Source organism: Fomitiporia mediterranea (assembly GCF_000271605.1).
Source record: "Fomitiporia mediterranea MF3/22 unplaced genomic scaffold FOMMEscaffold_14, whole genome shotgun sequence".
Classification (NCBI taxonomy): domain Eukaryota; kingdom Fungi; phylum Basidiomycota; class Agaricomycetes; order Hymenochaetales; family Hymenochaetaceae; genus Fomitiporia; species Fomitiporia mediterranea.
Genome location: NW_006760399.1, coordinates 1,639,351 through 1,660,028, shown reverse-complemented (window position 1 = coordinate 1,660,028; position 20,678 = coordinate 1,639,351). Strand labels below are relative to the sequence as shown.

Genomic DNA, 20,678 nt, shown 5'->3' with positions numbered 1-20,678 from the left:
ATAAACTATATACATACTGACTCTTACTACTACCCTTCCTTACTTTATTATTCTATTTCTTTAACCACTCCTTTATTCTTTATTCATTCTATAGTCTCTTACCCTTTGTCTATTCCTTTATTCTTTATTCCTTTATCTTTGACCTTCCCTTTCTTTCATTCTTTATAACTTATCATTCTTAATAGCTTATACTCTCTGAGTACTCTTATATAGTTTAGTATATATAGGTATATAAGACTAGACTAGTTCTGTAGTCTTGATCTTGTCTACTCTAGATAGTTCTGTACTTTTAGACTTACTCTATATACTCTACTCTTGTCTTACTCTCTCTCTCTACCTATTCTACAAGTTCTGACTATGTTCTAGTACTTACATTCTGTATTTCTGTTGTGTAGGATAGTTGTAGCCTAGGTCCCCTTACTAAGCCTTCAGGTCCCCTCTATACTGTTACTAACATAAAGCTACTATTTAGAATTTATATTAGAAGAACAAGTAAGAATATGAGAAGAGTTAAAAAACTAAGAAACTATTATATTTACAAACTACTTTTTATAATAACTAAATAATAAGAGTAAAGTAAAGAATAAAACTTAAGAATAAGATTAAAGAAATAATAAGAACAAATATTATAAAGCTAACAAGTATATTAGAGGTTAGAAAGAATTAATAGAGTATTATATATTAGAGAATATAAGTTAAGAGACTATTATACAAAAGAGGCACAAGTTACTATATTGAGTAAGAAATAAATTAGTTATATTATAATTATACATACTATCTTATATTTTTATAACTCTCTCTTATACTTAATACTAATATAATCTTTATAAAACTTTATAGAATAATAAATAAAATGTTAAGAATTATAAAAATCTAGTAAGACTTACTTTATTATTATAGTAAACTTAAACAAGTTAGAATACACTTTAAAGCTACTTAACTCTAATTAGACTTTCTTAGAATTCTATATAAGCTAACTTAAGTATTATGTTCTAAATAATAATATACTCTTTCTATAATATACTCTTAATTAACTAAGTCTAGTAGAAGAAGAGGAGAAGGTTTATAAAGTATTATATAAAGTATAAAAGTTAAAGTTAGTAGTATTTAGTAGAATAAGTAGAATAGAGTAAATAAGGATAAGAATAAAAGGTATAGTTAAAACTTTAAAAGTTAGCTCTTAAAGTTTTACAAGTCTAGTTAGCTTTGTATTCTTATAAGAGTATTATTTTTTTAGAGAAGAGAGAAGTGTAAATCTGTTTAACAGTTTATAACAGTTTTTACACAGTTTTATAGTATAAAACTATAAATTCTATATATAGATTCTTATAATAACTTATTAAACTATATACTTTTTCTACATACTTGTATTAAGTCCTTCTTTTATTATAATCACCTTTCTTACATTTTTAAATACATACTATCCTCTTTTGTCTTTCTCTTTAAGTATACATTATATTCCCCTTTTTCTTCCCCTTTTATTTTCCTATTTAAGTATAAACTATTTCCTTAGTATATATAGTTAGTATTCTTTACCTTTATTGTATTAGTTTGTATTTCTAACTATAACAAAGGTAAGTCCTTTATTAGTACATGTATCAGTTTGTATTTCTAACTATAATAAAGATACTTTTGTTCTGTTAGTCTTTGTGTGTTACTATAAACTCAGAACTTGTTTATAATAGTATTTAGTACTTTTCTAATACTGTTCTATTTTTTAGTAATAAATACTAATACTTAGAAAGTTATAAATATTTACAGTAAATGTATTTAATTTCTATATATAACTAACAAATGTGTAAAAACTATAAGTACTATAAGAAAGTTATTTGTAAATATAGTATTTGTAAGAATTTGTTAACTATAGTATAATACTATAGAAAGCCTTATTTACTAAGGTTAGGAAAATATAAACTCAACCAATCTGTTACATTAGTTACAGTACAGTCACATACTCCTTTTGGAAGGACTTTATAGTAAAAATTTCTAGATTAGAAAAAATTGACTTTGTTTTATTAACTTTAACAAGTTTAAAACTTATTTAAATACAATTATTAATATTTAAAGATAGTTTTTAAACAGTTATATAGTGTCTGTTCAACTTTCTAAGCATTTTGAAAAAATTACTTTAAAAAATGCTAACAAATGTATTATTATTAATACTATTACATAACTTTTTGTGTTATATAAGTAGTAAAAATCTGGGTCAAAAATTTTCAAGTAGTGCTCAAACTCATAGAAATGCAATTTTAGACTATTTTAACAAACAAAAGTTTTCTTAGAAAATAAAAAAATTTGTACTTAATATTTTTGAAAAATAAAAACATACATTTATAGCTACAGATGTCCTCTACAATTCTATGTTGCCCAAATATTCATTTGAGGTTATTTGAGGAAGTTATTTCGTCCGTCATTGTATGGCCCAAAAGAGGCTAGTACTGCCGCGTCACAGTTGGTTGAGTTTATATTTTCCCAACCTTACAGTCCCTAGTAAACTGTCTGTGTACGAGTTTATCTAAATTCCACGTGATCTGCACGGTCCCGTGACGCTATGTTGAGCAAGTCCGCACTGCGCTTCAAGTTGAACTCAACCTGTATTGCTACCTTCAACAACGACAACGACGGCAACAAGGACGCAAAGACGGCGGTAGCTGCAGAAATCTCGAGGCTTGCCTTGTGTATATAATCATGTCAGCTCGCACATCGAAGCTTCAGCCGCCAAGTACGCCGAAGAGGCGGTTCAGTAGAGCAGACGACGCGTCCTCCACCATGTCCACCGCTCGTTCGTCCACCACCGAGTCATCATCAACGGTTCACAACAGTCCTGCTGTCAAGAAATACAAGGCTGCACTCTCAACGGAAGTAAAGACGCGTCGAATGACAAAAACAAGCTCAGCGTCTTGTCCTGGCTCTCCCCGAACACCGACACGCTCAAGGTCCTCCACGCCATTGCCTCCGGGAAGCCCGCGAACACCTATGCGTAGCCAGAGCCGCTGCGAGGACATTGTAATGGAGAGCGGGATGGATGTAAGCCGGATAGATCCAGAGCAGGCTCTGGTAGATGCGGAAAACGTGGATGTCGATCTTAGTTTCGAGTTGGACGAACGCGAGTTACGCTCTATGCAGTATGGTCGGGAAGATAAGGTCCATGTGTCAATACGGTATGTCTCTGCGCTTTACCTCTATCTCATTCTTTCATGACGTTATTGTGTCACCTCCAGAATTCGCCCTACCGAAGAAACGCAAGCATGGACTGCCAAGCCTTCGGAGAATTCGCTGAAACTATTGCCACAATACCACAAGTCCCCGGCGACCCCAGCGCCGGAATATCACTACGATGAGGTGCTTGTTGGTTCAGATAACAAAGCCGTATACCGCGCGGCTGCGCGAAGTCACGTCGAAGCTGCAATGAATGGGTACAATAGCGTTGTCTTTGCATACGGCCAGACTGCAAGTGGTAAGACTTATACACTGACAGGCACCGATGAGCAGCCTGGTATCATTCCACGTGCAATGAAAGATGTCTTCGCATTCATCCGTCGGACTCCATCCCGCGAGTATCTATTGCGATGCTCGTATCTCGAAATCTATAATGAAGCCATCTTCGATTTACTTGCTCCGCCTTCAGTACGCTCTGCCGTTCAAATTCAAGGTATCGGAGACAACGTCATTCTTGCTCCGCTTCGTGAAGAAGTCGTTACTAGTCTAAAAGGCGTACACGAAGTCCTTGACCGTGGTTACGGGAACAGACGCACAGCAAGTACAGACTGGAATGAACGAAGCTCGCGCAGTCATTCGGTCTTTCGACTGGTAATCGAGAGCCGAGAGCGTGGGGGCGCATCTGAAGTTGGAGATGGACGAGTGACACCCTTCACTCCACACTTACCAGGTGGTGCTCGGTTGCAGAGTAGGGACGGACGCAGCGTACAGATGAGTGTTCTTGTGAGTTTCTGACAGTGATAAGCCCCACTATTACCTATTGACATCGTTGCAGAGCCTTATTGATTTGGCCGGATCGGAACGTGCAACATCTGATAAAGATCGGACTCGAGAAGGACGGTACATCAACACTAGGTGAGGTCGGTTTCTCATACAACATTTCAAGGTCTGACAATCGTAGTCTTCTAACCCTTGGTTCTGTTATCGGCACTCTGGCGGAGAATGCTGCCAAGGGCAAAAGGTGAGTAGCACACCAATAAACTTTGTTGTATGGGCTAATTAGACCGTGAAGCGATCACATTCCTTTCCGAAATTCCAAGCTTACAAGGATGCTTCAGCCCTCCCTCTCAGGTAATGCGCGTATCTCGGTCATTTGTACGATCAACCCGGTTCCGAGCGCTGTGGCGGAGTCGACGAGTACTCTGCTATTTGCCCAGCGGGTGAAGCGCGTCCAGGTGCGTTGATTCTGAGATTGCTACGCCTTACATTTTCTAACTAATGCTGGTTATAGCTCCATGCAAAGAAGAAGGAGGTCGTCGACACAGATGCGCTACTTGAGCGCTATAGGAAGGAGATTGATGACTTGAAACGGCGATTAGCAGAACGCGAGGCAGTCGCGCCTACACAAGGCAGACGTCTTAGCGCAAAAGAGGTGATGATATATTTTCTTCCACCATTTGCCTTACTGAGCCACTGTTTGTGATTAGCAACTCGATGAAAGCCGTGCTATGAACGACCTCAACTCGCGCATCCAACAGTTGACTAAGCTGATCCTCACGAGTAATAGCTTGGACGAAACGAAGGCTGATCAGTCACGCCCGTCCAGTCCTTCCAAGGTCAACTTCGACCTGGAACCGTATCAGGTAAGTTCCGTGACCTTTACTCCTGGTTTCTCGATATACTAACCTTTGAATAGTTGCAGCAAGAGCTCCTTTCTGCACGTAGAAGAATCGAGTCACAAGCAACTCAGATCCTTTCACTCGAAGCAGCCCTTCTTGCAAGACCAGAGCTGTCAGCCGACGCGCCGGAAAACGAGAAGGATAAGCTTATTGCGGAACAAACGAAGACAATTCGCGAGCTCGAAGTTGTCGTGCGAGGCTACGAAGAGAATCTCGGAGAACCATTGCGCGCAGTAAAGGAAGACGTTGAAGCCGAATGGCGAGTGCGGGTTGACGAAGAACGTAAACTTCGCGAGGAAAAAGAAGCTTGGGCAGAGGAACTCATGCGTTGTCTAGAGAAGGAGAAATCTGTAGGTGTTATTCTTATTTTTTTTCCCAGTGTAGGCAGAAACTGACCATGTGCGTCAGATGCGGCTGAAACTGGAGGAGGAGCGCCACGCACTGATATCATTTGTGTCGCGCTTCGACTCCCTCGGACTTACAAGCTCGCCGAGCATCCCGTCGCGAATACGCCAACCTATGTTCGGGCCTTCAGCATTCCCTTCACGCAAGAAAACCCCATTTGCGACTTCTCTCAATTCCGTGATTGAGAACAACTCCCTGCAGCAACAAAGCCCAAGTGCAAGCCCTGTCAAACCCGACTTTGCACGTAGTGTTCAAGATGCACCGAGTTTACTAGGTGCGCAGAACACAGGCTTTTCGGACCTTGCGGACGTGGATTGTCTCAGTGATACAAGCTTTGATCGTGGGCTATTTATCAGCGATGCAGGCGAACTGGATGCTCGTCTTAAAACTCCCTTCAACATAGCAAAAGACGTTGAGAAAAATAGAACGAGTGGCTCGCCGAGGAGTATTTTCCAGGATAAAGAGAACATTTTCCCGTGACTTTTTTTATTTTATGAATTTTTTATTCCGGTTTTGTTGTTGTTGTGATTCTAAGCTGCGTCTTGTTTTGATTTGTTTCGTTCTAGTCCCGTGTGTTTGTGTTGTTCTTCCTAATTTTGTCGTTCTAAACGCATTGCATGCGCGTTTACCTTACTTTCTTTATTGTCTGTTCTATTTAACTTATTGCCCTGTTGTTTGCCACTTATATGCAGTTTCTTCTGTACCAATTCATGCACATGCGATGATGGTAGGACTGTGTATTTGCAAGTTTAGTTGATAATGCTGTCTTACAATCGGATCACTATCATTCATGGCCCAAGGTACTTAGAAAAGCGACAGCTGCTACACGGAACACAGATTACCGAACATTTCTAACTAATTATCAATACATGAGAAATAATCCTGTGCACTTATAACACGTCCTGAGGCTAGCGGTGATGACAGACGCGGCTTGAATGCGTTTCCTGTACTTGATGATGTTGAGTTCCTTCTCTCCTGTGCACGCCGGAGATGTGCCAGCTGAGAAATGCAAGCTTCCACATCAGTGGAGTCCTCAAGGGGCAATGTTACTGGAACTTGGATTGGATTGTTTGGCGAAGAAATTGCAGGGTCTGTGTCCTTTGTTGGTTCAGGGAAATAACTTAGTGCAGCATCTCAAGCAGCAACGGTCATGGATGAAGAGCGAGAATACGGAGGTATATCTTTACTACCCTATGCGAATCATTAGATCTCAACCAGCCTAACATAGAAATCCGAAGCCACCTACCACGTTCACATCTGCTGTGTTCGTAGGTCCGTCTTTGCAAGATATCGTACCACACTCGTAAACAGCTTCTGTGATATCCATTTCCGCGATAGTATCCGAAAATTCCGTAATTGCAATATTTCTATCAAAAGAGATCGTGCCAAAGAGCAATGTAGGTGTTGGAGATGTTTCTATAAGTCCCAGAGGCAACTTTTCTGTGGCGTTCAGCCGGCTCCCCAGACTCTTCACCGAACTCAACAATCCTGTCGTTGGGAAGGGGCTTAGCAAGAGTGGGTGGACTTTCCGTTTCCGCCGCTGACAGTACCGTGCGATACAATACACAAAGCAGACGACTAAGGCTAGGGAAAGAAGGCCGCCAAGGACAATAAAACAGAGGTAAAGAAACGGATGCGAGAGGGCTAGTTGAACGCTTTTATTGAGGACAGCGGGAGATCGACGTGGAGCATTTGAGACGGTGTTCCTTGGTAATAAATGCGAATGGGATTGTGAAGTGGAAGCGACCGGAGCCATATAATTCTGGTACAGCAAGACAGTATGACGACGAGTTGGTAATCAGTAAGACGCAGAGGTATGACGAGGCAAGCATGTCTTGGGAATTGGTTTGAATACAGGACTCATTGGGGTTGAGACCGTCGCCGCCCTCAAATAAGAGCACGACTGGCATACATCTATGGAACAGCTCCCCTACCCGTATCGGCTAGCCTGAATTCAAAATTAATGTTAATGTTAGCGAAGTTGCGTGAATGAAGTTAGATTCTCTTGGCTTATTTGGAAAATAAAAACTGTTATATTCGTTATGTAGCGACGAGAGAAGGGTGTTCTACATCATAAACCATACTTCTTGACTGTCGACACGAGACCGATGGCCATGGTCCTAAGAGCAGCTCGACTTTCCCATATCGGCAGTACTACACAGCAAAATGCTCCGCAGAATGACCAGATCTAAGAAATGCCCATGATAGAAGATTAAGAACATAATAGTCAATGTATGCAAGAAATAATCGATGGGGTACGTCTCCCCATTGCAACAATCATCCATCCGGTAAAGAACGCAGGGGAGAATACATACGTACTAGCACCGAGGGGCATTGGAACTACAATAGAAATAACGAGGACGATAGCAATTGTTATCCACAAAGCACGTTTCGCGTCAGCCGGCAGTACGTGTTCGTCATTGTAATCTGATCTCCGCTCTACTGATGGAGATTGGGAGTGGTCCTTTCTCTTTTCGTCGTTTTCTAGCACATTCATAATCTCGATATGTAGATTGTCGCTATCGTGTATATTTTCGATCCTTTTAACTATTATACCTTGATTATAACGAAGTAGAAACGTGAATTTAGGGATGCTCACTGGACCGAGTGCCCGTGAAATCATAGCTGTCTGGCTTGATCATGGACAAAACAAACGCAATTACAGCGCCGGAACCAAGACTTGTCACACTTCCGGCAAGGGAGGAATAATTATTGACCAACGTCTCGACGTTGATCATTCCATAATAATAGCGACACGTCAATAGCCAGGCCAGAATTGCAAGGGATGTTCCACCCATGGATCCAAGAAGGACGGCTTGTTTGGTGAGTTTGGGCCAGAAAACCGTCAGCATGATAGGTACTACTGGCGCACCAACGATCGTTCCTGCAAAATCTCCAGGCAAGACTTTCAGCAGAGATACACTACATTAATATAATGGAATACTCACAAAACACGAAGTTCATATCAACACCTCCAGCATTTAGAATGACACAAAAGACAGAGATCCATATTCCCCATATTGCAACGCCGGCATGCGCTATACGAAGGAGCTCTTGAGGGTTTGCCTTAGGACGCCAGTAAGTCTACGTATATAGCGTGCATTTACATACTAATTAATTTGAATTAAGCGAGAGACATACCCGATACACGTCGTAGGTGAAAATCGATGACACAGAAATCAACTGAGCAGAGCATGCGGATGTGACAGCCATGTAAGTAATAATGAGCATACATATGGCTCCGGAACGTCCGAGGAGAGCGACAGCAGCTGCAGGTGCTACTAGCCCAGCACCTTGTTGTGCCACACTGAGAGGCAGAGGATACGTTGGGAAAACTGGATTAGTTTGAAGTGCGCGAGCGGAGAGGCCCATTGTAGTTCCGAAGGCGTACGGAACACTGAACCATGACAGTCCACCCATGATGTACGCCTGCGATCTAGTAGTTAACGTTGTAATACTATTTATATGCCAGAATAGCGCACCTTTGTTGTGCCTGTTGGCTCTGACGCTATTGCTCGCTGCCAGTAGGATTGGTCAAGAAATACCGTGGACGAGCCGAGCGTAAAAGATATGGCAGCATCTATCCAAAAGTCAGTGAAACATACTCGGTAGAGTAACAGTTTACAGACATATGAAGGCTGGTTTAGAGCGAAACGTGAGGTAAGAGCCATCATGATTACCCACGACAGGGTCAAGCTCTGCGGCCTTCACAAGAAGAGCGTGTAGCGCGGACGGAGACCCGATAAGCTCGGACGATCCGCATGCCTACAAATGTTCTCGTCAACTGATAAGCATCGATCAGAGATTTTTGAGAAGCAAACCGTGTAAAGAAATATCCAGATAATGACAAATACGATAGCTGTATGCGAATAATCGGAAACAAACGTGCTTCGCAGTCCACCGACGATAACGAACGCGATAACGCCAACAGGAAGAAGCATAGCTGCTGCTCGAACATCCATCCCTGTCAGTGCGGAGATAGACGCACTACCTCCAAGAAGCAGGATGGAGGACACTAGCAGTGAAGTGAGGAGTGCATAAAGCTAAAAACATTTTCAGACGAGGACATTGTTCTTGTTTTAATGATTACTTGCCAGAAACATGACATGCACGGACGTTCCAAAGCGAGCTCTAACAATCTCTAGAAAAGTTCTTGCACCATTCGCGTTTTCTTTCACCTTTGAAGCAATGATAGAAAACATAATAATCTCGACCCTATAGGATAATTAGTTAGCCATTGATGAGCTTACGCGTAGAAACGTACGTTCCGCACACGCCATACCACCAACCACCAGCCACTCCGAATTGATATACAACCAGGGATGATACCATAAGAGTTGCGCTCCATGTCCAAGCAGAAACCTTTCATCGCTATTAGCTTTTAATCGAAATATTATGAACCATGTCCTACAATACCAGAGCAAACTAGCCCGGGCTTAACGCTTCGACTTGCGCTGGAGAACTCTTCGTCTAGCAAACAGTTAGAATGAGGCAAAAGATAGCATAAAGAGAAGCTCACTGTCAAATGGAGATGTTTCGGTAAAGTTCGCCTGCAACCAGCTGAGAATGAGCATGAGCAGTGCAAACCCAAACCCTCCTCCAAGAATGATGGCATATCCAGACGACTGCGGCAAGTACACGTCAAACTGACCATTTGCCATGATACAGTATTATGCCTATGCTGGAAGTAAGGAAGACTCCTCGAAGTCGTCTTCGACGTCGGTTTACTTATTCATATCGCTATCTTCCGGCCGGGCCTCCGCAGAATGCATGGAGCTCCAAAGAAGGCGGAAAAACGCGCCCAGCACTAATAAAAGAATGCAAAAAAGAAAAACATCAGCCTTGTATTTGAAGATAACAAAGATAGACAATACACGCTTTCGAAATCCGTGGATTCTATTTGACCGGCGGCAATGCGAAGGGTCCGAAGCAGGTCATCAGGATTTCAAACCCACTTTGCCGAAAAGACCTCGGAAGCGGCGCGGGCCGTAGCTACTAGTTGATCTTGAACATGTCTCTCCACTCTTGTACTTTCTTTAACAGTCATCGTTACGAGATAAAACTCATAGCAGTTAACTTGACACAACGACCAGGTTTCTGTTTGTTGGGTTTTTGGGGAATGTGAAGCAAAGTTCAAAAGATCGACAGTCTAAATCAGGCAAATGAGGTGAACCCTACGGTATTACGTAACATGCGTATAAGTTCCTCAGTCAGCCAAATTTCAAAATTTGTAATTTGCTACACACCGTCAATCATCATGCTACTTCTCATTGTAAAAAGCGATCCTACAAAAGCTGCGCCTGCAGCTAACTAACGTGCAACTAATGAACTCTGGTAGCGAGAGCGCGATTGCCGGTGGTTTGTCCATCTGGTTCGTCCCACATTGAACCCGCCCGAAAGTTGAAACATGGACGCATTCTGCCGATAGTGAGCCTGCTATGCTAGAAACAGGTATTGTTTATGTGCACTCCATTAACCATTGGCACGTCAGGGCTTTCCAGTAATATAACTTACCGGGGATGTGCTTGATCTGCACCCGTAAAGGTCGACCAACTCCGCGACACAATACGCCACAATATTGCGACACCGCCTGTCCTCCTGCCATATATTCTGAAATGTATGTGGCACCCAGATGTTATCGATCACATACCCCACTCATCAAGATACAAGGCTGCCGAACCATGTCGAGAGCGTCATCATCCAGTCGCCTTAGCAAAGCCGACGAATTGTGGGACGAGAAGGACTTTATTACACCCGACCAGGACCGTACTCCCCATGTCTCTGCGTTCAAGAAGCCACTATGGTCTGATGAGTCAGAAACAGACTCTACAAGGTCTATAGGGTCTATAGAGTCAAAGCGTTCGTCCATTGAGGAAGGAATCGATGCCATAGAAAACTATGCACATCGGGCGTTGAGGAAATCTAGTAAAGCGCTTAAACGGTCTTCCTCGTCGCTCCTGTCATTCCTTGCACACAGAGAGGGTTCCGAATGGGTAAATGCCAAGGATGGGATCTCAGATTTGGGAGAGGACGATGCGAATGCAGTTCAGCAAGCACTCGATGGTAAGATCTTTTTTCCAAGCCAACGTCTGTAATCCACGGGTAGCTGATACTGGCCAAAAGCTGCTAATGCCAACTGCCCCGATGGGAAGCTCTATTTCAGAAAGGTACCTGAAACCGAAGGTGGGGAGCAATACTATTGGCAGGTCAAGTGTATGTGTAGTACTATGTTAATCTGCATGTCTGTTCTGATGTATTTTCGGCAACAGTCGATCACAAGCATCGCTCATGTTTCGAGACTGCTAAGACCCTTGAAGAAGCAGCAAAAAAGGCCAAGAGTTTCCTTGACTATAGAGAGCCGGGAGAACTCGACGACAGGTTCCACAACCTGTCCGAATGTGCGCAAAGTTATCAATCTGATAACCCTACATTAACTTGATTTCTTTAGATCTCAACAACGACAGGCGCTACAATGGTGCTATTATACTATTCAAGGAAGGAAAGTCGAAGGACTACTACCCTTGGAAAGTTCGAGGTCCGTTTTACATTTTCACTATAATTGCCATGTTTTTTCCCCTCTTTCTCACGAGCTTGTCCCAATAAGTCCATCATGATAAACGCGGTTTCGCCAAACGCGCGGAATCTCTGGAACAAGCGATCCGTGCGATGGAGGAGCACGTCACGTTCGAAGAAGCGACGCCGGAAACACAAAAAGGCGATGTTTGGAATAAGATTTTCTCTGGTAGGCTTGACTCTGTATCGTCAACACACCAGAAGTAGTCTTACTCATTTCGAAACTTTTTTCCCGACGTACAGCTATGAAGAAACATCGTAAAATGAAAGTATTCTTTAAAGAAGTGACTGAAGATGGACCTAACGAAGAGCAGCAGATGTCTTGCCATGTCAAAGGTAATTCCATTTCCCTCAATTTCAGTCACCATTTCTAACGTCCTAGCACAGTCGATCATCCGATTCAAGGAATCCAATTCGAGAAGAAGGCTAACACGATCGATGAAGCTGCCAACGATGTACTCAAGTACTTGGAAGCGAAGCAAAAGGACAAGGCAGCAAATCGCAAGCAGAAGCAGGATTAGCGAGATGGGCCGCCTGGTAAATATAGAAAAAATAGGGAATTTGCTTCGCTATAATTCATTTTGGCTATATTATTGTGTTGCTTACGTGTGTAATGAAAATGGAGATCGAGAAGTATAGTTCGGGGGCAATTTAATTTATGACAATCGAAATTGATTCAATACCGTTTTCTGACGGGTGTAAGTAGTGAAGCATCCCTTAAGTACGGACTAGAAAGGGCCTTGACCCGATTAAAGGATGCGTTGCAGTGAATAACCCCGGGCCGGCGTGAAACATAAGTACTCTACCACAAATAAACACAAATAAAACTGCTTCCTGAGTTCGACAATATTTTTACACCACAATATGTACTCTCTTGGGTAAAGGTACCTTGGCTTTCGTTTCAGCATTACCTTAGCTCTGGAGATTATTCTCAATTACTGTTACAGACCCCTTGGCGCCGAGTATATACTAGACATTCTGGGATTTTCGAGTTTCGACTAAAGCCTTTACGATAATCTTCACATTTATTTCCGGAAGGCTTATACTAATCTGTCGAACGGCACTTCAATGAGATATGTGGCGACATACAGGATACGCCACTTTATGTCGGTACTTAGTTTGTCTGCTGGCCATCATGCAAAGGTTGCAGACTAAGGTACATTGTCTTGGTGCTGCTCTCTGTCCATTCCGTCGGGCTGGCGTGATTCCTGCATTATGGCCTCAAATCCTCAGTCTGACTATCATGAAAAGGTCGCTCGTACAGGAGAGACCGTGACAGATGAAACCCTTTTCGCTTCCCCAAATGAGGTGCCCCACGTCTCCGCGTTCAAAGGACCTCTCGAACGTGCGGTAGACTCCGGGAGCGAAACAGAAATGTCGACCGAGTCGAGAAGATCCTCCTTTGTCGAGCCTCTGAAGACACACGCACGCCATGCGCTGAAGAGATCTAGAAGGGCTATCAGGAGATCAACCCACTTCCTCTTGGGAAAGGACGACGACGGACCTGAATGGGAGAAAGCCGAAGATGGGATGGATGGTTTGGCTGAAGAAGACGCGAATGTTATTCGTGAAGCATTAACAAGTAAGCATACATATACATTACTCAAGTCCACTTGCATATAATCCTCAATTTCGCCGATCCGGCCACATAGCCGCAAAGGAGAACGGCGGTGACGGAAAGCTCTATTTTAGAAAGATCACTCGCGATGAGCCAGATCATCATGAGTTCTGGCAGGTCAAACGTTAGTTTAACCTTTTTCATCATCGAATGTAGGACTCATACTCAATTTCACAGTTGAGCACAAACGGCGTGCGTGTCGGGAGCAAGCTGAGACACTTCAAGAAGCCGCTAAGAGAATGAAGAGTTTCCTCGACTACAAAGAACCCGGAGAGCTGGACGAAAGGTTCAAACGCTTGTACGAATGTAAGTCGTTCTCAGTTATACAGTCGAGTTAATTCTTATAACTGATAATCTAATTAGATATTCATAATGATAAGCATTTCGAAGGAGCCACTATCTTGTTCAAGTCAGGAAAGGCCAAGGACTGGTATCCATGGAAAGTCCGACGTTAGTGTTCATTCGTACCTGCGTTTGGTCACCCTTGCTTGTCTTATGATCCCCCACCAATATTTCAGTATATCACCCAAATGGCTTCACTAAACACGCCGATACTCTTGAAGAAGCAATTGGTGCTTTGGAAATGCATGTTCAGTTCGAAGAAGTGACGCCAGAAAATTACACGGGCGGTGTTTGGGAGAAGATATTCGCTGGTACGTCTTCTCAATCCACGTTCGCTCTTTTTTGCTTATCTCACTTGACATGTAATATTCCCTATTTTAATAGCACTGAAAAGACATCGCAAGACAAGGGTATTCATCAAAGAGGTCATAGTAGAAGACACAAATGGCGACCAAGAGAAACTGTGGCACATGAAAGGTCAGTTTCTTACTTTGATTTGCAATACAAATGAAGAAATATGACGCTGAATTTTATTATTATTTTGAACTATAGTCGATCACCCGATTCGCGGTATTCAGTTCGAGACGAAGGAGCCTTCCATTGAAACGGCTGCTGTGCAGGTACTGTCAGTGCTGAACCACCTCGGTCGGAAAAAGCAGGAGAAGGCAGCAAATTCATGGGCTGCAACACGATGATTCCTGTGAATATGGAGCCATTGTGGATAATTAATGTGTAATTATTACCGAAGAGATTGTAGCAATCTAGAATTGGAGCTTATTCATATCTTACGTAATGTAACCTGAAGTACCACTCGCACTCGCACTCGCCTTCGTCTCTCATGTTCAGAATCTCACTCTCCCAACTGTTGTTCCAATCACGAATGATAGCATCTTCATAGCAGCTCATAGATGATGTCTGAAACTGATGGCAAAGCGCTAAAGTCTTTCGGACGAATTTTACATGCTTCGATGCCCAATTGTTGACAACCCGTTGAAACGTGCACGGTCTGTACTATGCATCAGCCATTCTAAGCAAACGCCAAGGTTCTACAGATGTGCTTTGCAAGCAGCTGTCTCTGTATTCGTATACGCCATACGTCCGATAGACCGTCTTTGCGCGTCTCAACGTCACTTTGCTCTAGTCGACTTCGGGTCATGAAGTGATTTATACTGTCTAGCATGTTGCAGTATGTCCGTATCTCTGGTCCTAGCATCCTCTGTTTTCACTCTAGTTTTCTCTTCTCATGTCTTCAAATCTATCAACAGGCCGCGATACTTTATTCGCACGTACCGGAGAGAAAGTGACCGACGAGTCTCTCTTTCAAGCTCCAGATTCCGTCCCACACGTATCGGCCTTTCGTGGGCCGCCTGAACAGACGGAGCAACCTCAGAACGAACCCGCTATTAATAAAAAAGGGCCAGAAGAGCCGACAGACGCGACTCTTCTCTCCATCGGCGATTCTCTAAACACACTCCGAAAAACAGCACACAGTGCCTTCAAGAAGTCACATAAAGCAGTCAAGAGATCTCATAAGGCAGTAAAGAAATCAGCGTATACTCTCGGTCCCTCGCGAAGGAACAGTACTCGAGAGCCGGCATGGGTTAGAGCCGAAGACGGTTTGACGTTTGTCCATCATAACGACGCTGACATCCTCCGCCTGGTGCTTAAGAGTGAGGATTTCCTACTTTGCTCTCTTGTCACTGGCTGCTTAGCGCTAACACACTATTATAGTCGCAAATGAGGACTACAGCGGCGGACAGTTGTACTTCAGAAAGATTCACGTCGGTGATTATGGAGAGTTTATCAACTGGCAGGTCAGATGTAAGCAAACACAATTTGCATTTCGTATTGATAGTCCGAAGGCGCTCACGCAAAATATCACAGTCGAACATCGAACCCGTGGGTGTCAAGATCAAGCCACGACGTTGAAGGACGCAGCGAGGAAAGTCAAGAGCTATCTTGACTTCAAAGAACCTAGCGAAAGTGATGCTCGATTCCGACGTCTATACGAGAGTACGTAGTATTTATAGACTTTTTCGGCCTCCTTACTCACAATACCTGCATGTGCAACAGTTTTGCAGAATGATACACGTTACGCAGGAGCTCTCCTCCTTTTTAAAGAAGGCACCGGCAAGGACTTCTACCCATGGAAAGTTCGAGGTGCATACATACCTCATTACTGATTGTGCTCTATTCTTACTTTGCGTCTCTATGTAGTGCAACATGAGAGACTTGGATTTACAAAGGTATCTAATGCGCTGGCTGAAGCCATTCATGCGATGGAGGAACATCTCGAGTACGAGGAGGCGACGCCGGAGACGCAAGAGGGCTTGATCTGGGAACGAATTTTCCAAGGTACGTGCCTTACCAGATTGGAATGCGAACCAAGTAATGAAGCGACCGTAATAATGTGAAACATAGCTCTTGAGAAGTACCCAAGGTGTCAGGTCTTCTTCAAGGCTTTGACCGAAAATGGACCAGATGGCGAACCAGAGAAGATCTGGATTATGAAAGGTCAGTCTGCTATCTTGACTCCGTCGTTACAAAGAACTCAATATTGCATTTCGCAGTCGATCACCCTGTTAAAGGGATCCAATTTGAAGCAAAGAGCCGTATCTTCCAGGAGGCCGCCGGGCAAGTGTATGACTACCTTTTAGAGAATTCGAAAAGCAACGCAATGAATGCGAAGGCATGATAGACGGTGATGTAGGAACTCCCGAGACTATAGATACTGTGCATATTATTTTATCTTACGTTTTTGAGTTGCGCCATATGCAAGCAACATTATACACGAGTTTTCAAGAATATAAGTTCTATATGAGTGTGTTACCAGAATCTGCGCAAGCACAGTGATTTAGCCCAATGCGTGCAGACAGAAAGAGGGAAACGAACCTAAGTCTAATTTTACGCCTATTTCGTCCGCTTGTAAATCTTCTCCAAGAAACTCGTAAACACTTCACGTTTGAGAGGACCATCAGCAGGGAGCTGGTTGATGAGGCCCGTAACCTTCTCATAGCTTTCCTTCTCGTACTTCTCGTACTTCCCTTTCAAATCCAGCTCATCGTACACCTGCTTCACTTTCTTCTCCTTCTCTGCGTCCTTGCGTCCGTAACACTCATCCAGAAGTTTACGTTGTTCAGTGCTTGCGTGAGCGAGTGCGACGTTGATCAGCCATGAACACTTATTATCGATGATATCTGTTCCGACTTTCCCAATTTGCTCGGGCGTGCCGAAGCAGTCAAGGTAATCGTCCTGGACCTGGAAGTATTCGCCGAGTGGTAAGAGAATATCCTTCGCGCGCTTAAGAGATTGGGGAGTGGCGACAGAGGGTACCGTAGGAGAAACGAAGTAAAGTGCTAGTGCGACAGGTAGATAGAACGAATAATACGCAGTCTTATACAGCACGATAAACCGATGTTTCTCCAACGAGAATTTACTCAAGTCGACAGATTCCTCCGGAGCCGTAATCAAATCGACGAGTTGACCCATTTCCGTTTGATAAGTCGTCTCGTGCATGAGGTCGAGTAAGTCTGCGTAATAGGGTTCGTGACGGAAGTGTTGGCGGAAGAGGTGATAGATCGCTGCTTCGAGCATGAAGGAATCGTTTATTGCGATGTTTCCGACGTGGGGTTGGCGGTACCAGCATGGCTGGCCACGACGTGTGATGGATTGGTCCATCATGTCGTCTGATACGAGGAAGAACGCCTGGAGCTGCATAGATAAAATTTCTTTAGTGAAACTTCCTGCAGCACACAGAAAAAGAAATAGACATACCAACTCGACACTCCAACCAAGGATCGCTGCCCTCTGATACTCCTTGTCACTAAGTTGCCTGCCAAACAAGATCTCAACCGTATCTGTCACCGATATCCCGCGATTGAGCTTCCCGCCGGGTACGTTGTACTCCAAGTTCTATTTCAACAACAGTAATCACCGGACAGATCAGCAAACATTGTAAATAGTACGAGTGTGAAGAGTATGCATACGTTTTTGAACCACTCTTGAGCATCCTTAGGCATATTCTCGGTTGCCATATGAGCAATCAGCTCATCGCGGATACTGGCAAATGCATCGATGAACTTTTGTCGTTTATCTTGCTTGCTCGTCGACATTCTTTCTTCTAGGTAGTGAAACAGGTTAGAGGGGTTCTAGTTCCAATCCAAGTAAGCTTATTTATTAGACGGAAACGTTGGGGAGTAAGACAGCCGAGTGCACCAAGAGTTACTGCAAGCCTGCGAGACTGTCGGGGGATAGTGGCGAGACAACGAACCAGCAAGGAGATGCGTTGGGGAAAGCGCGAATTAAAATCACAGTCCGTGTTTCGCGCTTAGCGGCGTCTAATTGTTAAATTTGACATCACGTGATGCAATTGTCTTCACCTCATTGGACACAAGACGCTCCGTCGTTTATTGTCGTTCAATCCATATCCTCTCTAAGTCGGTCGATTGCTCTTAGAGAATGAAGTAAGTGACATAGAAAAGCTTGTCCTACATGATCGGTACTGATCGGAAGCTATTATTTATTCCGATCACGGAAATAACCTCACAGCCGTAGGCATGCCGGGATGCGCATTGGGGTCCAACCACTCCTCGATCAGCGCGGTGGGTTTCATAAGAGCACAGCAACGGACATTCGCCGGAGAGGTATCATTATTATCACGTGTATTAGTCTAGTTAATAATGATGATCCATGTTTAATAATGTTGTACTGTTTCCTGCTCCAGCCATAGGTAATGTAATTTGGTCAAGTGCTAGTCATCTACAATACTCTCTACAATCAGGAATAGATTGTTCAACACCTCCTTGCATCTCATCAATCTTCTGTATCTGATATTTTTCTTCTAGCAGTACCTCCTGTCACAGATCATATATAAATGCAGTGTATAATGTACTATATTTACTTACATCTCTCATCTGAAACACTACTGGTACTGTCTTTGGACAAAAGCTATCATAATTTGGATAAAGACAGTGGAGCAGATGCTTGATACAGATCTATTAATGTTTGATTCTAGTAATTATAAATCATACTTAATGACTGTACTTTACATAGAAAAGTATATAGGCCTGCATACTGTTAGCAACAGTATAGAGGGGACCTGAAGGCTCAGTAAGGGGACCCAGTGTTACAGTTCTCTGCTCTTGTACCTTCAGTTCTGAGGGTTCTACACCCTTCTGTACCAGAACTCAGGAACTCTGTCCCTCAGAGGCACTGTCTATAGACTATATGTGTACTGACTCTTGCTACTACCCTTCCTTACTTCATTATCTCATTCCTTTGACCACCCCTTCATTCTTTGTTCATTCTATAGTCTCTTACCCTTTGTCCATCCCTTCATTCTTTGTACCTTTATCTTTGACATTCCTCTCTTTCATTCTTTGTGGTTTATCATTCTTAGTAGCTCATGCTCCCTGAGTACTCTTGTATAGTTTAGTATATATAGGTGTACAAGATCAGACTGGTCCTATAGTCTTGATCTTGTCTACTCTAGGTAGTCCTGTACTCTTAGGCTCACTCTATATACTCTACTCTTGTCTCACTCTCTCTCTCTGCCTGTTCTACAAGTTCTGACTATGTTCTAGTACTTACATTCTGTATTTCTGTTGTGTAGAATAGTTGTAGCCTAGGTCCCCTTGCTAAGCCTTCAGGTCCCCTCTACACTGTTACTAACATCAGATCAAGACTACCTATTACTACCCTACAACTCTCCTACATTTTAAGCATTAGTACTCACTATTGTGTTGATCTCTTTTCTTTGTCCTAACCCTTCTACATTTTTAAATTTTAAACTCTCTAAACCCCTTTTAAACTTTTACTACCCTTCTTCTATTCATTACCCCTTTTAGTTTAGTACTGATTCCTTTATAGTATAAACATAGACCCTTCTACACTAACTGCCACCCCTACTGTCCTGCCAGATCAGCAGTTATGAGTAGAACTAGCTTAATACATATAGACCTTTATCTAAGAGGCCTTTACTAACTATGTGCCTCTAGCCCCTTTAGAACCTGTTCTAGTTGTTCTACAAGTTGTAACTTGTTTTAGAAAGAAAGTGTATGTAGCCTACCCTTTAGACTTTAATAAGTAGTACTTTAAGGACTTCCAGCACCAAGTCAAACTATATATGGCTACTACTTTAACTAATCTATTCTCAGATCTCAATCATGTCCTATTTGTCCTCTCCTTTATGAAGGAAGGTAACACAACCACCTGAGCTCAGAACTAGATTGAAAGCTATTAGATCAGAAGTCTGATCTGACTTTAGAACAATGAGTTGTATTCAGAATTCATAGAGTAACTCTGTACTTCCTTTATTAATCTGAATGAGAGGCACAATGTGTAGAACAAGCTTGTATCTCTACAACAGAGCAAACATTCTACTAATACCTTCTTTTAAGAGTTTGATATTCTGGCCTGGAAGGTAGGATTCACAACTCAGGTTTAATAATGTTCTTATTAGGATGCTTAAAAAAGCTCTTCACTTAGAACTAGTTGATAAGATTCTTAGAATGATACTAGAACTAACTACTTACACTAAGTAGAAGATACACACTATCTCCTTCAACCAAGCTGTAACTTAGATGTGTCAAGTCTGTATAGAACACTTATACATGTGTTCAGCTCTAACAGTTCTAAGCCCTTAAATCAATCTGCCTGTAATTCATAATCAATCTGTTCTAATAGACATTAGAGAAGCTTAAAAGTAAGGAGCATACTTTGTCTACAGAAAGTTAGAGCACTAGATTAAGGACTGTCTACAGAAGTAACAGTATATCTGTTAGGTTATTAGAGTGATAATGAGTGACAAGCAGGATTTATAGTAAGAAGCCTTTTCTGTAAATCCAGAAGTTACCTTAGAACTCCTAAACTCTGACTATATACTCTAGGATTTTATAGAGGCC

The 20,678-nt window shown here is 42.7% G+C and overlaps 7 protein-coding genes across 7 annotated transcripts; 4 read left to right on the top strand and 3 right to left on the bottom strand.

The window, feature by feature from the left end:
• Positions 1-2,718: 2,718 nt before the first annotated feature.
• FOMMEDRAFT_128815 (kinesin-domain-containing protein) lies at positions 2,719-5,971 on the top strand. The gene is made up of 9 exons (XM_007270845.1): positions 2,719-3,161; positions 3,222-3,942; positions 3,995-4,074; positions 4,121-4,180; positions 4,232-4,394; positions 4,451-4,591; positions 4,647-4,802; positions 4,856-5,188; positions 5,247-5,971. Exons 1-9 carry the CDS (start codon positions 2,770-2,772, stop codon positions 5,721-5,723), a joined length of 2,523 nt encoding a protein of 840 aa, XP_007270907.1. The 5' UTR covers positions 2,719-2,769; the 3' UTR covers positions 5,724-5,971.
• A 406-nt stretch (positions 5,972-6,377) lies between these two features.
• Positions 6,378-6,999, bottom strand: FOMMEDRAFT_161316 (uncharacterized protein; the record flags this gene model as incomplete). The annotated part of the gene is made up of 2 exons (XM_007270844.1): positions 6,378-6,434; positions 6,490-6,999. The coding sequence occupies 2 exons, from the start codon at positions 6,997-6,999 to the stop codon at positions 6,378-6,380; spliced, it is 567 nt and encodes a 188-aa protein (XP_007270906.1).
• A 315-nt stretch (positions 7,000-7,314) lies between these two features.
• Positions 7,315-9,904, bottom strand: FOMMEDRAFT_113688 (solute symporter family transporter; the record flags this gene model as incomplete). Its single annotated transcript, XM_007270843.1, has 12 exons — positions 7,315-7,431; positions 7,519-7,790; positions 7,843-8,136; positions 8,192-8,327; positions 8,385-8,672; positions 8,726-8,823; positions 8,873-9,008; positions 9,065-9,286; positions 9,338-9,458; positions 9,508-9,605; positions 9,655-9,713; positions 9,763-9,904. 12 exons carry the CDS (start codon positions 9,902-9,904, stop codon positions 7,315-7,317), a joined length of 1,983 nt encoding a protein of 660 aa, XP_007270905.1.
• Positions 9,905-10,639: 735 nt separating this feature from the next.
• On the top strand, positions 10,640-12,445 carry FOMMEDRAFT_143025 (uncharacterized protein). Its single transcript, XM_007270842.1, has 8 exons — positions 10,640-10,670; positions 10,735-11,306; positions 11,367-11,456; positions 11,513-11,641; positions 11,692-11,778; positions 11,848-11,985; positions 12,060-12,152; positions 12,204-12,445. The coding sequence occupies exons 2-8, from the start codon at positions 10,763-10,765 to the stop codon at positions 12,335-12,337; spliced, it is 1,215 nt and encodes a 404-aa protein (XP_007270904.1). The 5' UTR covers positions 10,640-10,670; positions 10,735-10,762; the 3' UTR covers positions 12,338-12,445.
• Positions 12,446-13,031: 586 nt separating this feature from the next.
• FOMMEDRAFT_161313 (uncharacterized protein) lies at positions 13,032-14,471 on the top strand (the record flags this gene model as incomplete). The annotated part of the gene is made up of 7 exons (XM_007270841.1): positions 13,032-13,398; positions 13,469-13,558; positions 13,612-13,740; positions 13,798-13,884; positions 13,953-14,087; positions 14,161-14,253; positions 14,329-14,471. The coding sequence occupies 7 exons, from the start codon at positions 13,032-13,034 to the stop codon at positions 14,469-14,471; spliced, it is 1,044 nt and encodes a 347-aa protein (XP_007270903.1).
• A 548-nt stretch (positions 14,472-15,019) lies between these two features.
• On the top strand, positions 15,020-16,471 carry FOMMEDRAFT_161312 (uncharacterized protein; the record flags this gene model as incomplete). The annotated part of the gene is made up of 7 exons (XM_007270840.1): positions 15,020-15,446; positions 15,508-15,590; positions 15,639-15,789; positions 15,850-15,936; positions 15,994-16,131; positions 16,198-16,290; positions 16,347-16,471. 7 exons carry the CDS (start codon positions 15,020-15,022, stop codon positions 16,469-16,471), a joined length of 1,104 nt encoding a protein of 367 aa, XP_007270902.1.
• Positions 16,472-16,686: 215 nt separating this feature from the next.
• FOMMEDRAFT_95315 (farnesyl-diphosphate synthase) lies at positions 16,687-17,888 on the bottom strand (the record flags this gene model as incomplete). The annotated part of the gene is made up of 3 exons (XM_007270668.1): positions 16,687-17,487; positions 17,551-17,688; positions 17,763-17,888. The coding sequence occupies 3 exons, from the start codon at positions 17,886-17,888 to the stop codon at positions 16,687-16,689; spliced, it is 1,065 nt and encodes a 354-aa protein (XP_007270730.1).
• Between the last annotated feature and the right edge of the window lie 2,790 nt (positions 17,889-20,678).

Bases quoted from the DNA above. Each gene is read 5' to 3' on its own strand.
- FOMMEDRAFT_128815 (XM_007270845.1), top strand. From the start codon at position 2,770: ATGTCCACCGCTCGTTCGTCCACCACCGAGTCATCATCAACGGTTCAC. The intron at 4,075-4,120 runs GTGAGGTCGGTT...TGACAATCGTAG, and splicing joins GGACGGTACATCAACACTAG to TCTTCTAACCCTTGGTTCTG. The intron at 4,803-4,855 runs GTAAGTTCCGTG...ACCTTTGAATAG, and splicing joins TCGACCTGGAACCGTATCAG to TTGCAGCAAGAGCTCCTTTC.
- FOMMEDRAFT_143025 (XM_007270842.1), top strand. From the start codon at position 10,763: ATGTGCTTGATCTGCACCCGTAAAGGTCGACCAACTCCGCGACACAAT. The intron at 11,307-11,366 runs GTAAGATCTTTT...ACTGGCCAAAAG, and splicing joins AGTTCAGCAAGCACTCGATG to CTGCTAATGCCAACTGCCCC. The intron at 11,986-12,059 runs GTAGGCTTGACT...CCCGACGTACAG, and splicing joins TTGGAATAAGATTTTCTCTG to CTATGAAGAAACATCGTAAA.